The following is a 15,348-nucleotide window of genomic DNA, read 5'->3' as shown; positions in this document are numbered from 1 at the left end:
GCTGCCGGCGACCAGGCCATCCCACTCTCCTTCCTCCCCCTCTCTCTTTTATCCATCTCCCTGCTCTTTCTCTTATCTCTCTCTCTCTGTTCACGAGCACAGGAGAAGTGGAGCGTCGCGCCACCGTCCTCGGTCATTGCCGTTCGCTGTTGTTCTTCACCGGATACTGCATCCCTGGCCACGGGTCGGGTCCTCCTCTGCCCTCCCGTGAAGCCCTGATGCGCCAAGTTCCTCCTCCGGTCGGTCCTGCTGCGGTAAGTCCCGCCGGCCTCCCTGTTGCCGCGCCTGCGTCGCCCTGTTGCCGCAAGTGCAGACGCCGGTGAATCCCGCAGGTCGCCGCCTTGCCAAGTCCCGCCTCGCGCCGTTCTGCTCCGCTCCCGGCGGCCTCCACCTCGCCTGCCCGTTGAAGCTCCATCCGCCGCTGCTGCCCCCGTTTCGCCAAGCGCCACGCCCCTGCTTCATCTCGCTGCGGGAGGAGCAGCGAGTCAGCGCCCGGCCTCCCCAAGCGAGGACAGCGCCAAGTCCCGCTCGCCCGCGCCCGCGTTGACCGCTCCCCTCGTCCTCTGCCTCCACATGGACCGAGTGGCCTCCCCTGCTCGCGTGGGCTGCGGCCTCTCCAAGGCCTCAAGGCCCGAGGTGTTGAGCGCCTCATTCCTCTTCTGTGCAGCCCAGTTTATAGATGCGCCCGTGAATGTCTTTTTTCCAGTCTCTGCGAATTCAACATTATCCAGAAAACTGTAGTTTTTCCAGAAAAACCCCTCAGCTTCATGCATTAAATAACTAAATAACCATGCATCGGTTTAAAATGATCTAATTATGAAAAATGCTTAGAATTTTGTGTAGATTAATAATTTGCAACTTTCATGAATGTTTGACTTGTTTAAAATGTTGCTTGGTTAAATTTGCTCCTATGCCATGTTAAAATGCTTTATTTCATAACTAAATAACCGTTGCTCCAAACTTAACAAACTTTATATGTAAATAGGGTAGAAAAATTCCTAGTTTAACATGGTGGCCTTACTTTGCATGTTTAACAACTCTAAAACATGGTTTAGGGCAGAACAGTACCAAACCTTAAAATATGCACATGAGGAGTTTCCGGAATTGTTGTTTGTTATTTCCGGCCTCATTTAAACTTGACTAGATAGTTAGTTTACTTATGCTTCACCCCTTGCCATGGTTGACAACATTTAATTTGTTGGGTACCTAAACAAGAGAGAACTAAATAAGTCATGTGGTGTTCCGTCAATATGCAACTCGTTGCATATTGAGCTCCACTTAATTTGTAGGATTGCTTGTGCACTTTGCCATGACATGCCCTCTTTAAACCGGACATGCATCATACTTGTTTGTGCATCATGCCATGTCTATGTGGTGGTTGTTTACTATGTTGTTTGCTTATTTCCGGTGTTGCTTCTTCGGGTTAGTTCCGATAACGTCGCGTTTGTGAGGATTCGTTCAACTACGTCCGTTTGTCTTCTTCATGGACTCGTTCTTCTTCCTTGTAGGATCTCAGGCAAGATGACCATACCCTCGAAATCACTTCTATCTTTGCTTGCTAGTTGCTCGCTCTTTTGCTATGCCTATGCCGCGATACCTACCACTTGCTTATCATGCCTCCTATATTGTTGAACCAAGCCTCTAACCCACCTTGTCCTAGCAAACCATTGTTTGGCTATGTTACCGCTTTGCTCAACCCCTCTTATAGCGTTGTTAGTTGCAGGTGAAGATTGAAGTTGGTTCCTTGTTGGAACATGGAGATGTTGTTCCTTGTTGGAACATGTTTACTTGTTGGGATATCACAATATCTCTTATCTAGTTAATGCATCTATATACTTGGTAAAGGGTGAAAGGCTCGGCCTTATGCCTGGTGTTTTGTTCCACTCTTGCCGCCCTAGTTTCCGTCATATCGGTGTTATGTTCCCGGATTTTATGTTCCTTACGCGGTTGGGTTATAATGGGAACCCCTTGACAGTTCGCCTTGAATAAAACTCCTCCAGCAATGCCTAACATTGGTTTTACCATTCGCCACCTAGCCTTTTCTTTCCCTTGGGTTCTGCAGACTCAAGGGTCATCTTTATTTAACCCCCCCCCCCCGGGCCAGTGCTCCTCTGAGTGTTGGTCCGACCGAGTAGACTGCGGGGCCACCTCGGGGCAACTTGAGGGGTGGTTTTACTCGTAGGATGTCTCATCTGAGTGTGCCCTGAGAACGAGATATGTGCAGCTCCTATCGGGATTTGTCGGCACATTCGGGCGGTGTTGCTGGACTTGTTTTACCATTGTCGAGGATGTCTTGTAGAACCGGGATGCCGAGTCTGATCGGAATGTCTCGGGAGAAGGAATATCCTTCGTTGACCGTGAGAGCTTGTGATGGGCTAAGTTGGGACTCCCCTGCAGGGATTTGAACTTTCGAAAGCCGTGCCCGTGGTTATAGGCAGATGGGAATTTGTTAATGTCCGGTTGTAGATAACATGAAACTTAACTTAATTAAAATGAATCAACCGCGTGTGTAACCATGATGGTCTCTTCTCGGCGGAGTCCAGGAAGTGAACACGGTATTGGAGTAATGCTTGACGTAGGTTGTTATAGGATCACTTCTTGATCATAGTTCTTTGTTCGTGCTTTGCCTTCTCTTCTCGCTCTCTTTTGCGAACAGGTTAGCCACCATATATGCTAGTCGCTTGCTGCAGCTCCACATATTACCTTGCCTTTTCTATAAGCTTAAATAGTCTTGATTGCGAGGGTGCGAGATTGCTGAGTCCCCGTGACTCACAGATTACTTCCAAACCAGATGCAGGGACCGATGATACCGCTCCAGACGATGCGCTTGAGCTCAAGTGGGAGTTTGACGAAGACTCTCGTCGTTACTATGTGTCTTTCCCTGATGATCAGTAGTGGTGCTCAGTTGGGGCGATCGGGGACCGTGTCGCATGTTGGGGTTGATCTTTTATTTTGGTACCGTAGTCGAACCATGAGTGCATTGGATGATTGTAATGTTATTCATGTATTTGTGTGACGTGGCGAGTGTAAGCCAACTATGTATCCTTTCCCCCTATTATCTTTTTACATGGGTTGCTGTGAAGATTACCTTACTTGCGACATTGCTTTCAATGCAGTTATGCCTCTAAGTCGTGCTTCGACACGTAGGAGATATAGCCGCATCGAGGGCATTACAGGGGCCCACAGTGATCTTTTCCACCGCCTCTCTGCTCTATAAATACTCAGATATTCCATAAACCCTAGGGGAGTCGACAAAACACAATTCGAGATGCCGCAAGTTCCAGAACCACAAGATTCAATCTAGAGCCCTATTCCGGCACCTTGCCGGACTGCGGAAACAATAACGGAAGGGTTCATCACCCTCATTGGTGCTCCCCCGATGATGCGTGATTAGTTTCCCACAGGTCTACTGGTCCGTAGGCAGTAGCTAGATGCCTTTTTTTATCTTCAATACAATGTTCTTCTTGATGTTTCTGGAGATCTATTTGATGTAATGTCTTTTTGCGGTGTGTTTGTTGGGATGTGATGAATTGTGAGTTTATGATCAGTTCTATCTATGAATATTATTTGAGTCTTCTCTGAACACTTTTATGTATGATCTTTATAGACTTGTATTTCTTCTCCGAAACTTTGTTTGGTTTGGCCAACTAGATTGATTTTTCTTGCAATGGGAAGAGGTGCTTTGTGATGGGTTCGATCTTGCGGTGCTTATTCTTAGTGACAGAAGGAGACATGACACGCATGTATCGTTGCCATTAAGGATAAAAGATGGGGTCTATTCCTACATGAATAGATCTTGTCTACATCATGTCATCGTTATTATTGCATTACTCCGTTTTTCCATGAACTTAATACACTAGATGCAATGCTGGATAGTAGTCGTTGTGTGGAGTAATAGTAGCAGATGCAGGCAAGAGTCGGTCTATTAATTTTGGACGTGATGCCTATATACATGATCATTGCCTTAGATATCGTCATGATTATTTGCTCTTTTATCAATCGCCGAACAGTAATTTGTTTACCCACCGTATGCTATTTTCTCGAGAGAAGCTAGTAGTGAAATCTACAGCCCCTGGGTCTATTTCCTATCATATTATTTTCAGATATATTATTCTAAAAACCCAAAAATACCTTGCTGCACTTTTTATTTATTATTTTATTTTGTGTTTTGTCAGATCTATTTATCAAATCTCATATGATTTTATCTATCTCAAAACCGAGGAGGGATTGACGACCCCTCTTACACGTTGGGTTGCAAGTATTTGTTATTTGTGTGCAAGTGAGTTTTTACATAGTGTTGTTTGGTTCTCCTACTAGATTGATAACCTTGGTTTCATAACTGAGGGAAATGCATAATGTTGTTGTGCTACATCATCCTCTCCTTTTCTGGGAAATACCAAGGCAGATACAAGCAATCGAGATGCAAGATAGAGAGGGCAATGATGGCCTCACGCCGTGCGCATGCAGATTTTATGTTAGCCCGGGCGGTTGCCGAGGCGTCGTGGGAGAAGTGGGGCGCCCCACGTCTCGTCGGGCGCCACGCGTCAAGCTTGGACAGCAGGCGGTTGGGGTCCTCGCCATTTCGCTCCACCTAGCGGGCGGAGTCATGCGCACCGCTGGCACGGGGGCTACTGTCGTGCCCGTGAGACTGGGGGTACCCAGGCCCGTCTGCCTGCGACCCAGTGCGCGGCGCCCGCCAGGAAGCCCAAGGCTGGCCCTCCACCAGGGCTTCACGAGCAAGACCCTCGCGAGGCGCACGTCAGTGAGCGCCACCAGGAGCCCCGTGAAGCCCTCCAGCAAGGCGGCCTCCCAAGGCCCCTCGCGGAGGCGTGCAAGTCAAGAGCAGTTCGGTAGAGTCACGCGGCCCTGTGCCTTCACGTGGGTGATGTGCATGGCGACGAGCGAAGCTAGAGGTGCGCCAGTAGGCGCGGATGGGAATGCTTTCCTCTTTTGTGCTAAGGGAGCAAGGCCATCCACTAGTTCCCAAGGCGATCCCCAAAGGCTGCCAATTTAGTGCATGAAGACCAAGACGATGGGATTATCAGTAAATGGAGACCTTCATGGTCCAAATCAGCAAAAGAAACACCTGAAATGAGGGAAAGTCTAATGTACTCCCAAGCTTAGGGTACTCCCGATGTTCCAAATTCAAAAAAAAACATTCTTAAATGTTTCAAATAAATCCGACAAAAATTATGAATGTTCATAAGCAATGTGACTGCAACCCCTAAAAATTTCAGCTCCAAACTTGAAACGCACATTGAAAAACAAAAACGTGAAATCTAGCATGAATAGTGTTAAAAAAACAAAGGCAACATGAATACTATTTACATCTGGATTTCAACTTTTTGTTTATAAATGTGTATTTCGAGTTTGGACCTGAAATTTTTAGGGGTTGTAGTCATATTCCTTATGAACATTCACAAATTTTTTTCTGAATTTTTGAAATATTTAAAAAATATTTTTTGAATTTGGAGCACCGGGAGTACACCAAGCTTTGGAGCATCTGATACTTTCCCCCTGGAAGCAGATCCAGCCGGATTCCTTGGCCGCGAAGGGCCGAGACGAGCATGAACGTGGATTCCTTGGCCGCGAAGGGCCGAGACGAGCATGAACGTGGCACGCGCATCCAGCCAGCTAGGCGCACCGTGGGCTGCCTCTCGAGTTTTTGGTCGGCCAACATCAAAATAGCTGTCGCGTGCGTCGGTTGCACAAGCGCCCGCAATTCCCCTCCCCCTCCCTTCTCTTAAACCAATCAGACGCTAGAATCCTTGGCAATTCGCCGCTCCTCCGATCCGTTCGCCGCCGCCGGGATCGACCATGTCGTACGCCTACCTCTTCAAGTACATCATCATCGGCGACACAGGTTCGCAAAATCTCTCCCCTGCCCCTCCCGAATCTCTCCCGTATGGCCCCTGGGTAGGAATAGGATCGGATCCGCGAGGCCGCTGAGCTGCTTTCTTGGCCCATGCGCGCCGCTTGCTTTTCTTTTAGCGCGTCGTGATTGCTTTTCTTTTTGCAGGCGTGGGCAAGTCATGCCTGCTGCTGCAGTTCACCGACAAGAGGTTTCAGCCCGTGCACGACCTCACCATCGGCGTCGAGTTCGGCGCCCGCATGATCACCATCGACAACAAGCCCATCAAGCTCCAGATTTGGGACACGGTTCGTGCTCCACGCCGTGCCCTTTCTGTTACAACTAGCAACTCTTGATTCAGATGCAATTTAATTTTGGCCAGTATAGTTATTTTCCCTCCTACTGCTTGCAGTATTGCCCCCCGGGAGTAAATGAAGCATACATTCCTTGTTTTATTGTCTTGTCATATGCTAGTTTACAGTATATTACTACAGTAGTTATCTTGGTTAGATATGGATCACTCTCTCTGGTCAGAAAAGGATGCCCCATTTGGGCATTGCTGCTTTGGCACGGATTCTAAAAACCAACTTCCATCTCTCTATTGGTCACCAATTTCCGTTGTAATATGTAATATATTTGCAAAGCCTAATAAAAGATTATAGTAATCCAGTGTTTCCCAGATAAACCTACTAGTATGCATTTCTTGAGACGGTCTAAATAGTACGTATTCACCAAGGTGTTTTTTTTAATTAAAGTTCTAATGGTTTGACTGCATTTCCCCCCAATATGGGGTTTGTTACCGAAGGGGTCCTTTTGTGGCCACTTAACTTCAGAGCTTCGCACTCATGTTTATACTTGTTCTTTTAGCTTGTTCATCATACCATGTTATGATTTGCTTTTCATTAGTTACATAACAAGTTTTGCTGTTGATGACTGCTTAACTAAATTGGCATGTGATTTTGCTTGGGATTGCATGTTTCTGTAGTCCAGGATCCACCGTGGTTGTTGAGTTCGACTTCACAGAGCCCTCCATCTCATACCTATCATTTCTTCACATTACAGGCTGGCCAAGAATCATTCAGATCTATAACAAGATCATACTACAGAGGTGCTGCTGGTGCTCTTTTGGTTTATGATATCACCAGGTACAGTAGGTTTGGGAATACAACACTTTTTGTGTTCAAATTTCTGCATGCTAATGGTCCTTCCACCTGACTGACCATACTTCAGGAGGGAAACTTTTAACCATCTTGCGAGCTGGCTAGAAGATGCAAGACAGCATGCAAATGCCAATATGACAGTGATGTTAATCGGAAACAAATGTGATCTGTCTCATAGACGGGCTGTCAGCTACGAGGAGGGTGAACAGTTCGCCAAGGAGCATGGTCTAGTCTTTATGGAAGCATCTGCAAAAACAGCACAAAATGTTGAGGAGGTTATGGTTTATTCGTAGTGTGCTTTGTGGGATTACACTTTTTAGTTTGTGTCCAAAAAGAAAACTCACATCCTTTTTGTGGTGCAGGCATTCATTAAGACGGCTGGAACAATATACAAGAAAATCCAAGATGGTGTTTTTGATGTATCTAATGAGGTGAGTGTTAAATTGCTTGGATTTTCTGTTTATCAAATAACCAAGTTAAATATATTGGTCTGGTCTCCTTCTGGTGCCATACATAACTTGTACTCCCTCTGTTCCTAAATGTAAGTCTTTTTAGAGATTATAATATGGACTACATATGGAGCAAAATGAGTGAATCTACACTCTAAAATACGTCTGTATACATCCGTATGTAGTCCATATTGGAATCTCTAAAAAGACTTATATTTAGGAACGGAGGGAGTATAACAGTTTTTTACTGGAGATCTTGTCATAAGAAAATGCAACAAAATGGCTTTGGGGATATGTTGCTTGTTCCATGTGAGACCCAAGAGATCTTAAAAATGTGCAACTGTAGATCCATATAGATCTTGGTAATATGTCTAGAGGGTATCTGTTATGGCCGGTTTAGCTAGGCCCACCGGGCAATCTTAGACCACAAGTTATTTTAGGTTAATTCTTATGCAAGTTATCTTAGGTTAATTCTTATGCAAGTTATCTAGGTTATAAATATAGGCTGTAACACTCTTTTTGGAATCAAGCAATAAGAAGATTATTATCTCTATTGCCCGGCTCCCAGAGGAGCCGGAATCCTAGCCACCGCCGCCATCTCCCTCCTCTTCTGCGATGGCGCCCAACCGCCGGCGCGGCCGCTCATCGCCTCGCCCAGCTCCCTCCTTCCCTTGCTGCTTACGCCCCAGGCCTGGTAGGGTACAAGTTCCTACCAATTTGGTAATCAGAGACCAAGTTCCGATCATGTCGCTACCACCACCACTGCCGGCGCTTTCCAGCGGCTCCACCGCGCCGATGCTGCCGGCGCCGTCCCTCACCGCGCCGACGACGTCCGCCGCCGGATCAACCACGCTGGCGGGCCCCGTCTCCACCGCGACACCGACCGCGCCGTCCTCCACAATTCCTCCTGCGCCACCGCCGTCCGCCGTCTTCACACCGAAGCAGGTCACGGCCACCCTGCAGGACCTCGTCACCGCTGTCCAGAGCCTCTGCCTGCAATAGCAGCAGTACGCGGCCGGGCCCTACATGCCCCTGCCGACGGCGCCCCCTGCCGCCTACGGCCACACGCCGTGGCCGCCCCAGGGCGTCTCTCCGTACGGAGCGCCCTCTGGCCCTTGGTGCCCACGCCGTCCTTGGGCCCCTGGCCGCTACAGCAGATGCCGCAGGCGGCGGCCACCGGACCGCTGCAGCCGTTCTCCGCGCCGACCTGCACCGGGCAACCCCTGCTGCCGTTTCCAGCGGGACACCCCGGCGGGACTACGCCGGCCGCGGCCCCTCTGTGGTACTTGCAGCCACCCCCTCCCGCGGCCACCGACGCCCCCGCCCACCCCCGCCACCGACGCTCCAACCACCGGCACCGCCCCTGCCTAGCTCGGGGGCACCCTCATCGACCGGCCTCCCGATTCATCAGGTCCGGCTCCCGCCCTCCCCGTTGCCACTTCCAGCATGGGCGGCTGGGTCTTCGCCATCGCCGGTCTACACCACGGCTCCGGAGCAGCCGACCCCGTTTCCGCAGTTCGGCGGGCCATCCAGCTCCGCGGGTCCCTACCCGGAGTACTCCGACCAAGCGCCACCCGCCTCGCTGCTCCGCACCTCTGAGCCAGCTCGACACGGCGCTCCGACCCAGACACCGCCACGGTTCGCCAAGATCGATTTCGCCACCTATGACGGCACGGAGGACCCCCTCAACTGGCTCAACCAGTGCGACCAGTTCTTTCGCGGGCAGCGCACCCTCGCATCGGAGCGTACCTGGCTCGCCTCGTATCACCTCCGCGGCGCGGCACAGACCTGGTATTACGCCCTCGAGCAGGACGAGGGCGCCATGCCCCCTTGGGAGCGCTTCCGCGAGCTCTGCCTCCTTCGCTTTGGGCCTCCGGTTCGCGGGAGCCGCCTGGCGGAGCTCGGCCGCCTTCCCTTCACCTCCACGGTGCAGGACTACGCCGACCGTTTCCAGGCCCTGGCATGCCATGCGTCGAGTGTGACGGCGCAGCAGCGGGCCGACCTCTTTGTCGGTGGACTTCCGGATCACATCCACGTGGACGTGGAGCTTCGGGGACCCCAGGATCTCCAGTCGGCCATGTACCACGCCCCCGCGCTTTCGAGCGCCGGGCGGTGGCCATCCAGCAGGAATCATCGTCCCGGACCGCTGGGTCGCTACCCGGGCCGGATTCCGCACAGGGTCGGCCTGCACAGGCTTCTGCGGCACCCCTCGCCGTGATCGCGGCACGCCCGTTCTGCCGGCTCACCTCAGCCGAGCTACTCGAGCGTCGCCGCCAAGGGTTGTGCTTCAACTGCGACGAGCCCTACACGCCCGGCCATGCCTGCCCGCGACTCTTCTACCTGGAGGTTGCAGACTACATTCCGGAGGACGCCATCGCCGCCGACCTGGCCGCCCCAGCTGTCGAGAAGGTGTTTGACGCTGGTTGATCGCCTCGAGGAGTTCCGCAAGCGCTTTCCCACCTTACAGCTCGAGGACGAGCTGTTTGTGCAGGCGGGGAGAAGTGTTATGGCCGGTTTAGCTAGGCCCACCGGGCAATCTTAGCCCACAAGTTATCTTAGGTTAATTCTTATGCAAGTTATCTTAGGTTAATTCTTATGCAAGTTATCTAGGTTATAAATATAGGCTGTAAGACTCCTTTTGGAATCAAGCAATAAGAAGATTATTATCTCTATTGCCCGGCTCCCAGAGGAGCCGGAACCCTAGCCGCCTTTAACCCTAGCCGCCGCCGGCGCGGCCGCTCATCGCCTCGCCCAGCTCCCTCATTCCCTTACTGCTTACGCCCCAGGCCTGGTAGGGTACAAGTTCCTACCAGTATCTTTTTGATAGAAAGACTGTAAGGGAACCCCCTACAACATAATTGGTGCAACAAACCCAAATTGCAAGTACCAAGCCTTGAACCTGGGTGGGTGGGAAGGCATCAGCCCCTTCCCACCACTAGGCTATGCCTTAGTCTGCGTTCCTACCAGTATCTTATCAGGTTGTAAGCATTTAAGTTTTGGTAGGAGGACAGGTGTACTTGGGCAGGTCAACAAACTTTTCTGTGTTAGGTAGTAATTGGAAGTGCGATCATGTGCTTCTCTTAGCATTTGATCATCTAAGCATCAGGGGATGAGTGTGGATAGATGATTAGATGAGTCTCCAGTTATATATTCTCTCTTTTCTTGTTTCCTGTATTTTTTGATTTGTGCCATTTATTCATTTGTCATTGGCAGCTCCTTTTGTTCCATTCGATACCCCATAAATGCAGCTTTTCGTCCTTGGCGAATAGATGAAACCAAAGTTTGATTTACATTCATTCTTCTTCTAAGAACGTCTCTTCTACTTGATTCTGAAACAGTAGTTGTTTTCATTTCCTGTAGCGCTGATTGGCTAGGCTAGCACTGTTCCTCCCCCAAACTAATGTTCTCAATGTATAATGTTTTTTCCTTATTCGCTGTAGTCCTACGGAATCAAAGTTGGCTATGCTGTCCCCAATGCATCCGGAGGTGGTGCTGGCTCGTCCTCTCAATCAGGTGGCTGCTGCAGTTAAGCAAGTTTACGACCAAGTCCTATCATGTGAGACTGAAAACAGCTGCCCAGGTTGTTGTCCTTCCTTCCGCCATTGACGGTGTAATCGGTGAGCAAATGTTCATCAATGGTGCTTGTCTACACTGCGCAATCTTTCTGTAAAGCAAACATTTATAGTTTCTGTCCATTTGTGTCTGTAACTAAATGGTGTGGATATTCATTTGTTCGATGTAATAATGCTTTGTAGACTACAGACATGGCTTTGCAGCAATTGCCCTTATCCATGTCACAATATTTGCCCTGATACTTCCATTGCGCAGTATTTGTCCATGCTATTTGTGCTTGTTGTTGATGATGCATTTAATATTTGTCCAATAGCAATAGTCACAACCATTGTTAAACTTTGTCGGATATTACATGCTTGGGGCATACCAAATTGTTGTTAAAAATAGAGAAAATGAACAAAATTGACAAGCACCCAGATAAATTTCCTAGAAATGGGAATCATGACACAGTAATCGCAAAATAAAGATAGTACACTTTTGAACACCCGTAATATAAAGCTAGCACACTTTAGAACATCAGTCAAACACCAACAACATAATTCCACATCAAGAACAGCTGGTACAGCCAATATCAACGTCTTCTTGGCTCTAATAAGAATATTGCTCCGTACAAGTAGGAAACCAGATTACACTGCACACAAGCATGCAGTGCAAAATTTCCAAGGTATAACATAGCTCAGCGCCCCCTGCCACGACCGCGCCCACGACCACGACTGCGCCCACGACCCATAGGTTTCCCTGCATCCAGATGAAGGAAGGGGTGTTCAGAGAACGGCGCCAGTGATAGTACATAAACTAAATAAAACACAGAAAGACACTAATACCATACCTGCAGTAGGCTTCTTAGGCTTCACCCTTGGTGTTTCCTCAACCAGCAACGTCTCCAGGTTTAAGCTGTCAGGAAGGATGTAATATCGAATGTTGTTTCCCCTCACACTAAGGTGGTCAAGGGTGACAGGATTCTTCCCTTTCAGTGTAAGCTTGACAGTCTTCAGATGAGTATTCATGCTGATGTCGACGCCTACAAAATAGGCATGAACTCAGGACACTGGCATACACTACTAATGAATACACTTCAGGATGATTACAGGCCATAATACAAAATGATGAGAAAGAAAATTATATCAAAGGACTGACAGACAGATTAATTGTAACTAAATATGGATATGAATGCAAGACTAGCAATTCTGAAACCAGAATCCACTACTTTTACTAAAACAACACAGCTCATGCCATTTTCGAACTCCGTTCCAGCAAAACTCCTATATGTTCACATTAGATACTCAATAACTTGAAAAAAGTTGAAAATACAAAATAATATTTCCTACAACCTTAACATGTGGTTTACATCCAGTACAAATTTCAAGTGATTGTGTTGTGTAGATATCACAGGTAGGAAACATCAGAAAGTACTAATGAAGTGAGATCCGATGATGGGATATGTGAAGTATTTGAGGACATTCCTAAAATCAATAACCGGCATGGCTGTCTCAGCTGCAGATGTTATTATTCAAAAAGGAAGATCAACTCTACTTATCTGAAGTCGTTAGAATTTCATAACATAGTAAACTGTTCATTGCTAAGCCGAATAGACGATTAAGAAGACCTGCAATCCCTCCGGAGCAAGTATAATAGGATGACATAAGAGGTGCCATATCATATTTATGATGAGTTGGAGGAGAGAGAAGAGAAACGGGCTATAAATCAGTAGCTAGCTCAGCACAGGCTGCAAGAAGCACTGTCAGAGAAGGAGAAGGGACAGGTAGTGATAAAGTAGAAAATGCCTATAGTTAACTATTATATGGGTTAGCTTTTACTTTGGCTATAGATGACATGACTACTATACAGAGCAGCAGTTGGCTATACTATTAACCATGCTCTCAAACGATGCCAGCTCATGAAGGAAACATTGTATTCTTAGCATTTTTACTGCACAGAATTACATTTGCAGAATACATTTCAATTAACTAGCTTAACATCTTAACAAATACAATTAAATCTATAAAATGAATTAACATGCTCTCAGTCACCAGATTTATCAAGCCTGTCTATTAGACAGGCGTATAGAGGGACAGTCTCAACCAAGAGCATGTAACTTTAAATGGACGTGGAAAACAAGACTAAACAATCAACCATGAAAAGATTTGCAGAACCAAGCATGTCGCAACATGAAGGTAAGTACAGCTAGCACATGCTGAGTTTATTTAACATGCTATATTACCTTGTATCAAGTTCCAGACAGAGTAATTTCTATAGAACGAATGTCAAAATACACACTATTAAAGCTTACTTAGCAAGGCATAGAAAACTGTCCACCTGAAATTTTCCTACAAAACCTAATATATTCCACCAGGGATTCAAAACATGAAAAAGGTAATTCAGTAAGAAAATACTCCCTCCATTCACAAATATAAGATGTTAAAACCTTTTTTTAAATCAGATGTATATAGACACGTTTTAGTGTGTTCATTCACTCATTTCAGTCAATATGTAGTCCATATTGAAATATCCAAAACATCTTATATTTGTGAAAGGAGGGAGTACATTTTAGGTTTCATTTGATACTTTCTTTGCCATTTCCATTTCAACATCCGGTAACCTAATCATCTGGTCATCAACATCTTCTCGTCGCTCAACAGTTATCCAATCTATGTTTGGTTTACCACGACATAAGCAACATTACCTACTGAAATCAGGATACTGCAAGAAATTAATCAAACAATTCCCATCAGAATTTGTTACTTCTACTACTAGTAACCTGAGTAAGTAAATTACAAATAGTTGCAACATTAAGAGATACAGATAAAAGCTTAACCAAAAACAAAAATACAGACAGCTGCAGGATTCGACTAAAAGGAAGGCTCAAGTGCACACTAGCTCGACATGGCAGCAAGCAGATGACAGCGCTGAAGACCAACAAACAGCCCTGCTATGTCGATGGATTCCAATGACAGGGACAGAGGCTTTGCACAGAAAATCAAGTGGCTTCTTAAAAGTCATAGCAAACAGGCGACACCGCGCTGGCGCCGTCGCCAAATGCATCGAACCAAACAAGTGAACAACCCACCACATCAGCAAAGAAGCGCCCCCCCCCCCCCCCCCCCCACACACACACACAAAAAAAAAATCTAGTTCTCTCAGTAAAGATCGGTGCGCATCATACCAATGATGGTGCCGTGGACGGTGGTGCCATTCTTGAGCTCGATGGTCACCGTCTCGTTGTTCAGCTTCATCAAGAATCTGCAGGCCACCCAAATCCGCACCAATTTGGGCGAAAATTTGCACCGGAAGAATCAGTAAATTCCAGGGAAATCGAAACTGAATCCTAGAAAAAAGGTCGAACAAGGAGCACCGGTTACCTGACGAGCTTCATCGTAGAGGCGCTTGGTGGCGGAGGTAAAGCTAGGGTTTTTGCAGGGAGCTGCCACGAGCTGCTTCTTTTCTCAGCGGGGAAGGAGACATAAACCCCCGATCTGGGCGAGAGACTTCGACCTGGGCTTAACTGGGCCGTAGTTATCTGATTCACTGCGGTCTGCGAGAACTCTAAGGGCCAGCCTCCCCAGCTTCTCCTAGAATCACCATTCTATATGTTTATACAATCCTAGCTAATTAGACCTTAATTAGATAGGATTGTAAAAAAATTATGAAGTGACGATTCTGGAAGAAGCTGGGGAGGGGGGTGATTTTGGGAGAATCGCCGAAAAGAACTGGCCCTAGCTAATTAGACCTTAATTAGATATGATTGTAAAAAAATTATGAAGTGAAGATTCTGGAAGAAGCTGGGGAGGGGATGATTCTGGGAGAATCACCGAAAAGAACTGGCCCTAAGGCCTATTACGGGCGACCACTTGCGGCCTGGCCCATTTAGCTGCGGTCGATCGCTTTAGGTTCGAGGCTCGACCGGTTTACTTTTTTTTTCATTTTACTAGCAAAAAGGCTCGTGCATTACAACAAGAGAAAAAAATCCTCTCATATCTCTAGTTGGGTCAGTTGGACAAACTGTGCGTAGCCGGTTCGCGGGTTATGAGATCGAACCCTCCCATCAGTAATTTTATTTTTTGCCAGCTCTCCGGACATGGGCCTCAGTGCTCCGCAAGGTGGGCTTTCTCCGTTGAGTCAAAAAGGGTGGCAAGTTACGAAACCAAATAGCGTACGTGAAATTAATTGAAGTGGGACCAAACGAAGCGGGACGAAACTAAAAATATCACCTCTTTTTATTTTCATTTTATTTACTTTTTTCTTTGATTTCATGGTTTTCTTTGTTTTATTTTTATTTTTCACTCTAGTTTTCTTTGTTTTCTCATTGGTTATTTTT

General features: G+C 47.3%; 2 protein-coding genes across 2 annotated transcripts; one reads left to right on the top strand and one right to left on the bottom strand.

Moving 5' to 3' along the window:
• Positions 1 to 5,565: 5,565 nt before the first annotated feature.
• On the top strand, positions 5,566 to 11,274 carry LOC123127566 (ras-related protein Rab-2-B). The gene is made up of 6 exons (XM_044547311.1): positions 5,566 to 5,863; positions 6,020 to 6,159; positions 6,914 to 6,996; positions 7,082 to 7,286; positions 7,374 to 7,442; positions 10,901 to 11,274. Exons 1-6 carry the CDS (start codon positions 5,818 to 5,820, stop codon positions 10,988 to 10,990), a joined length of 633 nt encoding a protein of 210 aa, XP_044403246.1. The 5' UTR covers positions 5,566 to 5,817; the 3' UTR covers positions 10,991 to 11,274.
• Positions 11,275 to 11,435: 161 nt separating this feature from the next.
• Positions 11,436 to 14,596, bottom strand: LOC123127567 (small nuclear ribonucleoprotein SmD1a). Its single transcript, XM_044547312.1, has 4 exons — positions 14,393 to 14,596; positions 14,197 to 14,273; positions 11,863 to 12,054; positions 11,436 to 11,771 (listed from the first exon to the last, which is right to left on the bottom strand). Exons 1-4 carry the CDS (start codon positions 14,404 to 14,406, stop codon positions 11,710 to 11,712), a joined length of 345 nt encoding a protein of 114 aa, XP_044403247.1. The 5' UTR covers positions 14,407 to 14,596; the 3' UTR covers positions 11,436 to 11,709.
• Between the last annotated feature and the right edge of the window lie 752 nt (positions 14,597 to 15,348).

The sequence above is a fragment of the Triticum aestivum genome, chromosome 6A (assembly GCF_018294505.1).
Source record: "Triticum aestivum cultivar Chinese Spring chromosome 6A, IWGSC CS RefSeq v2.1, whole genome shotgun sequence".
Taxonomy (NCBI): domain Eukaryota; kingdom Viridiplantae; phylum Streptophyta; class Magnoliopsida; order Poales; family Poaceae; genus Triticum; species Triticum aestivum.
Note: the sequence above shows the minus strand (reverse complement) of the source record. Positions and strands in the feature narration are given on the sequence as shown.

Bases quoted from the DNA above. Each gene is read 5' to 3' on its own strand.
- LOC123127567 (XM_044547312.1), bottom strand. The intron at 12,055-14,196 runs GTATGATGCGCA...CCTATTTTGTAG, and splicing joins CGTCCACGGCACCATCATTG to GCGTCGACATCAGCATGAAT. The intron at 11,772-11,862 runs GTATGGTATTAG...ATCTGGATGCAG, and splicing joins GCCTAAGAAGCCTACTGCAG to GGAAACCTATGGGTCGTGGG.
- LOC123127566 (XM_044547311.1), top strand. From the start codon at position 5,818: ATGTCGTACGCCTACCTCTTCAAGTACATCATCATCGGCGACACAG. The intron at 5,864-6,019 runs GTTCGCAAAATC...TTCTTTTTGCAG, and splicing joins CATCATCATCGGCGACACAG to GCGTGGGCAAGTCATGCCTG. The intron at 6,997-7,081 runs GTACAGTAGGTT...ACCATACTTCAG, and splicing joins TTGGTTTATGATATCACCAG to GAGGGAAACTTTTAACCATC.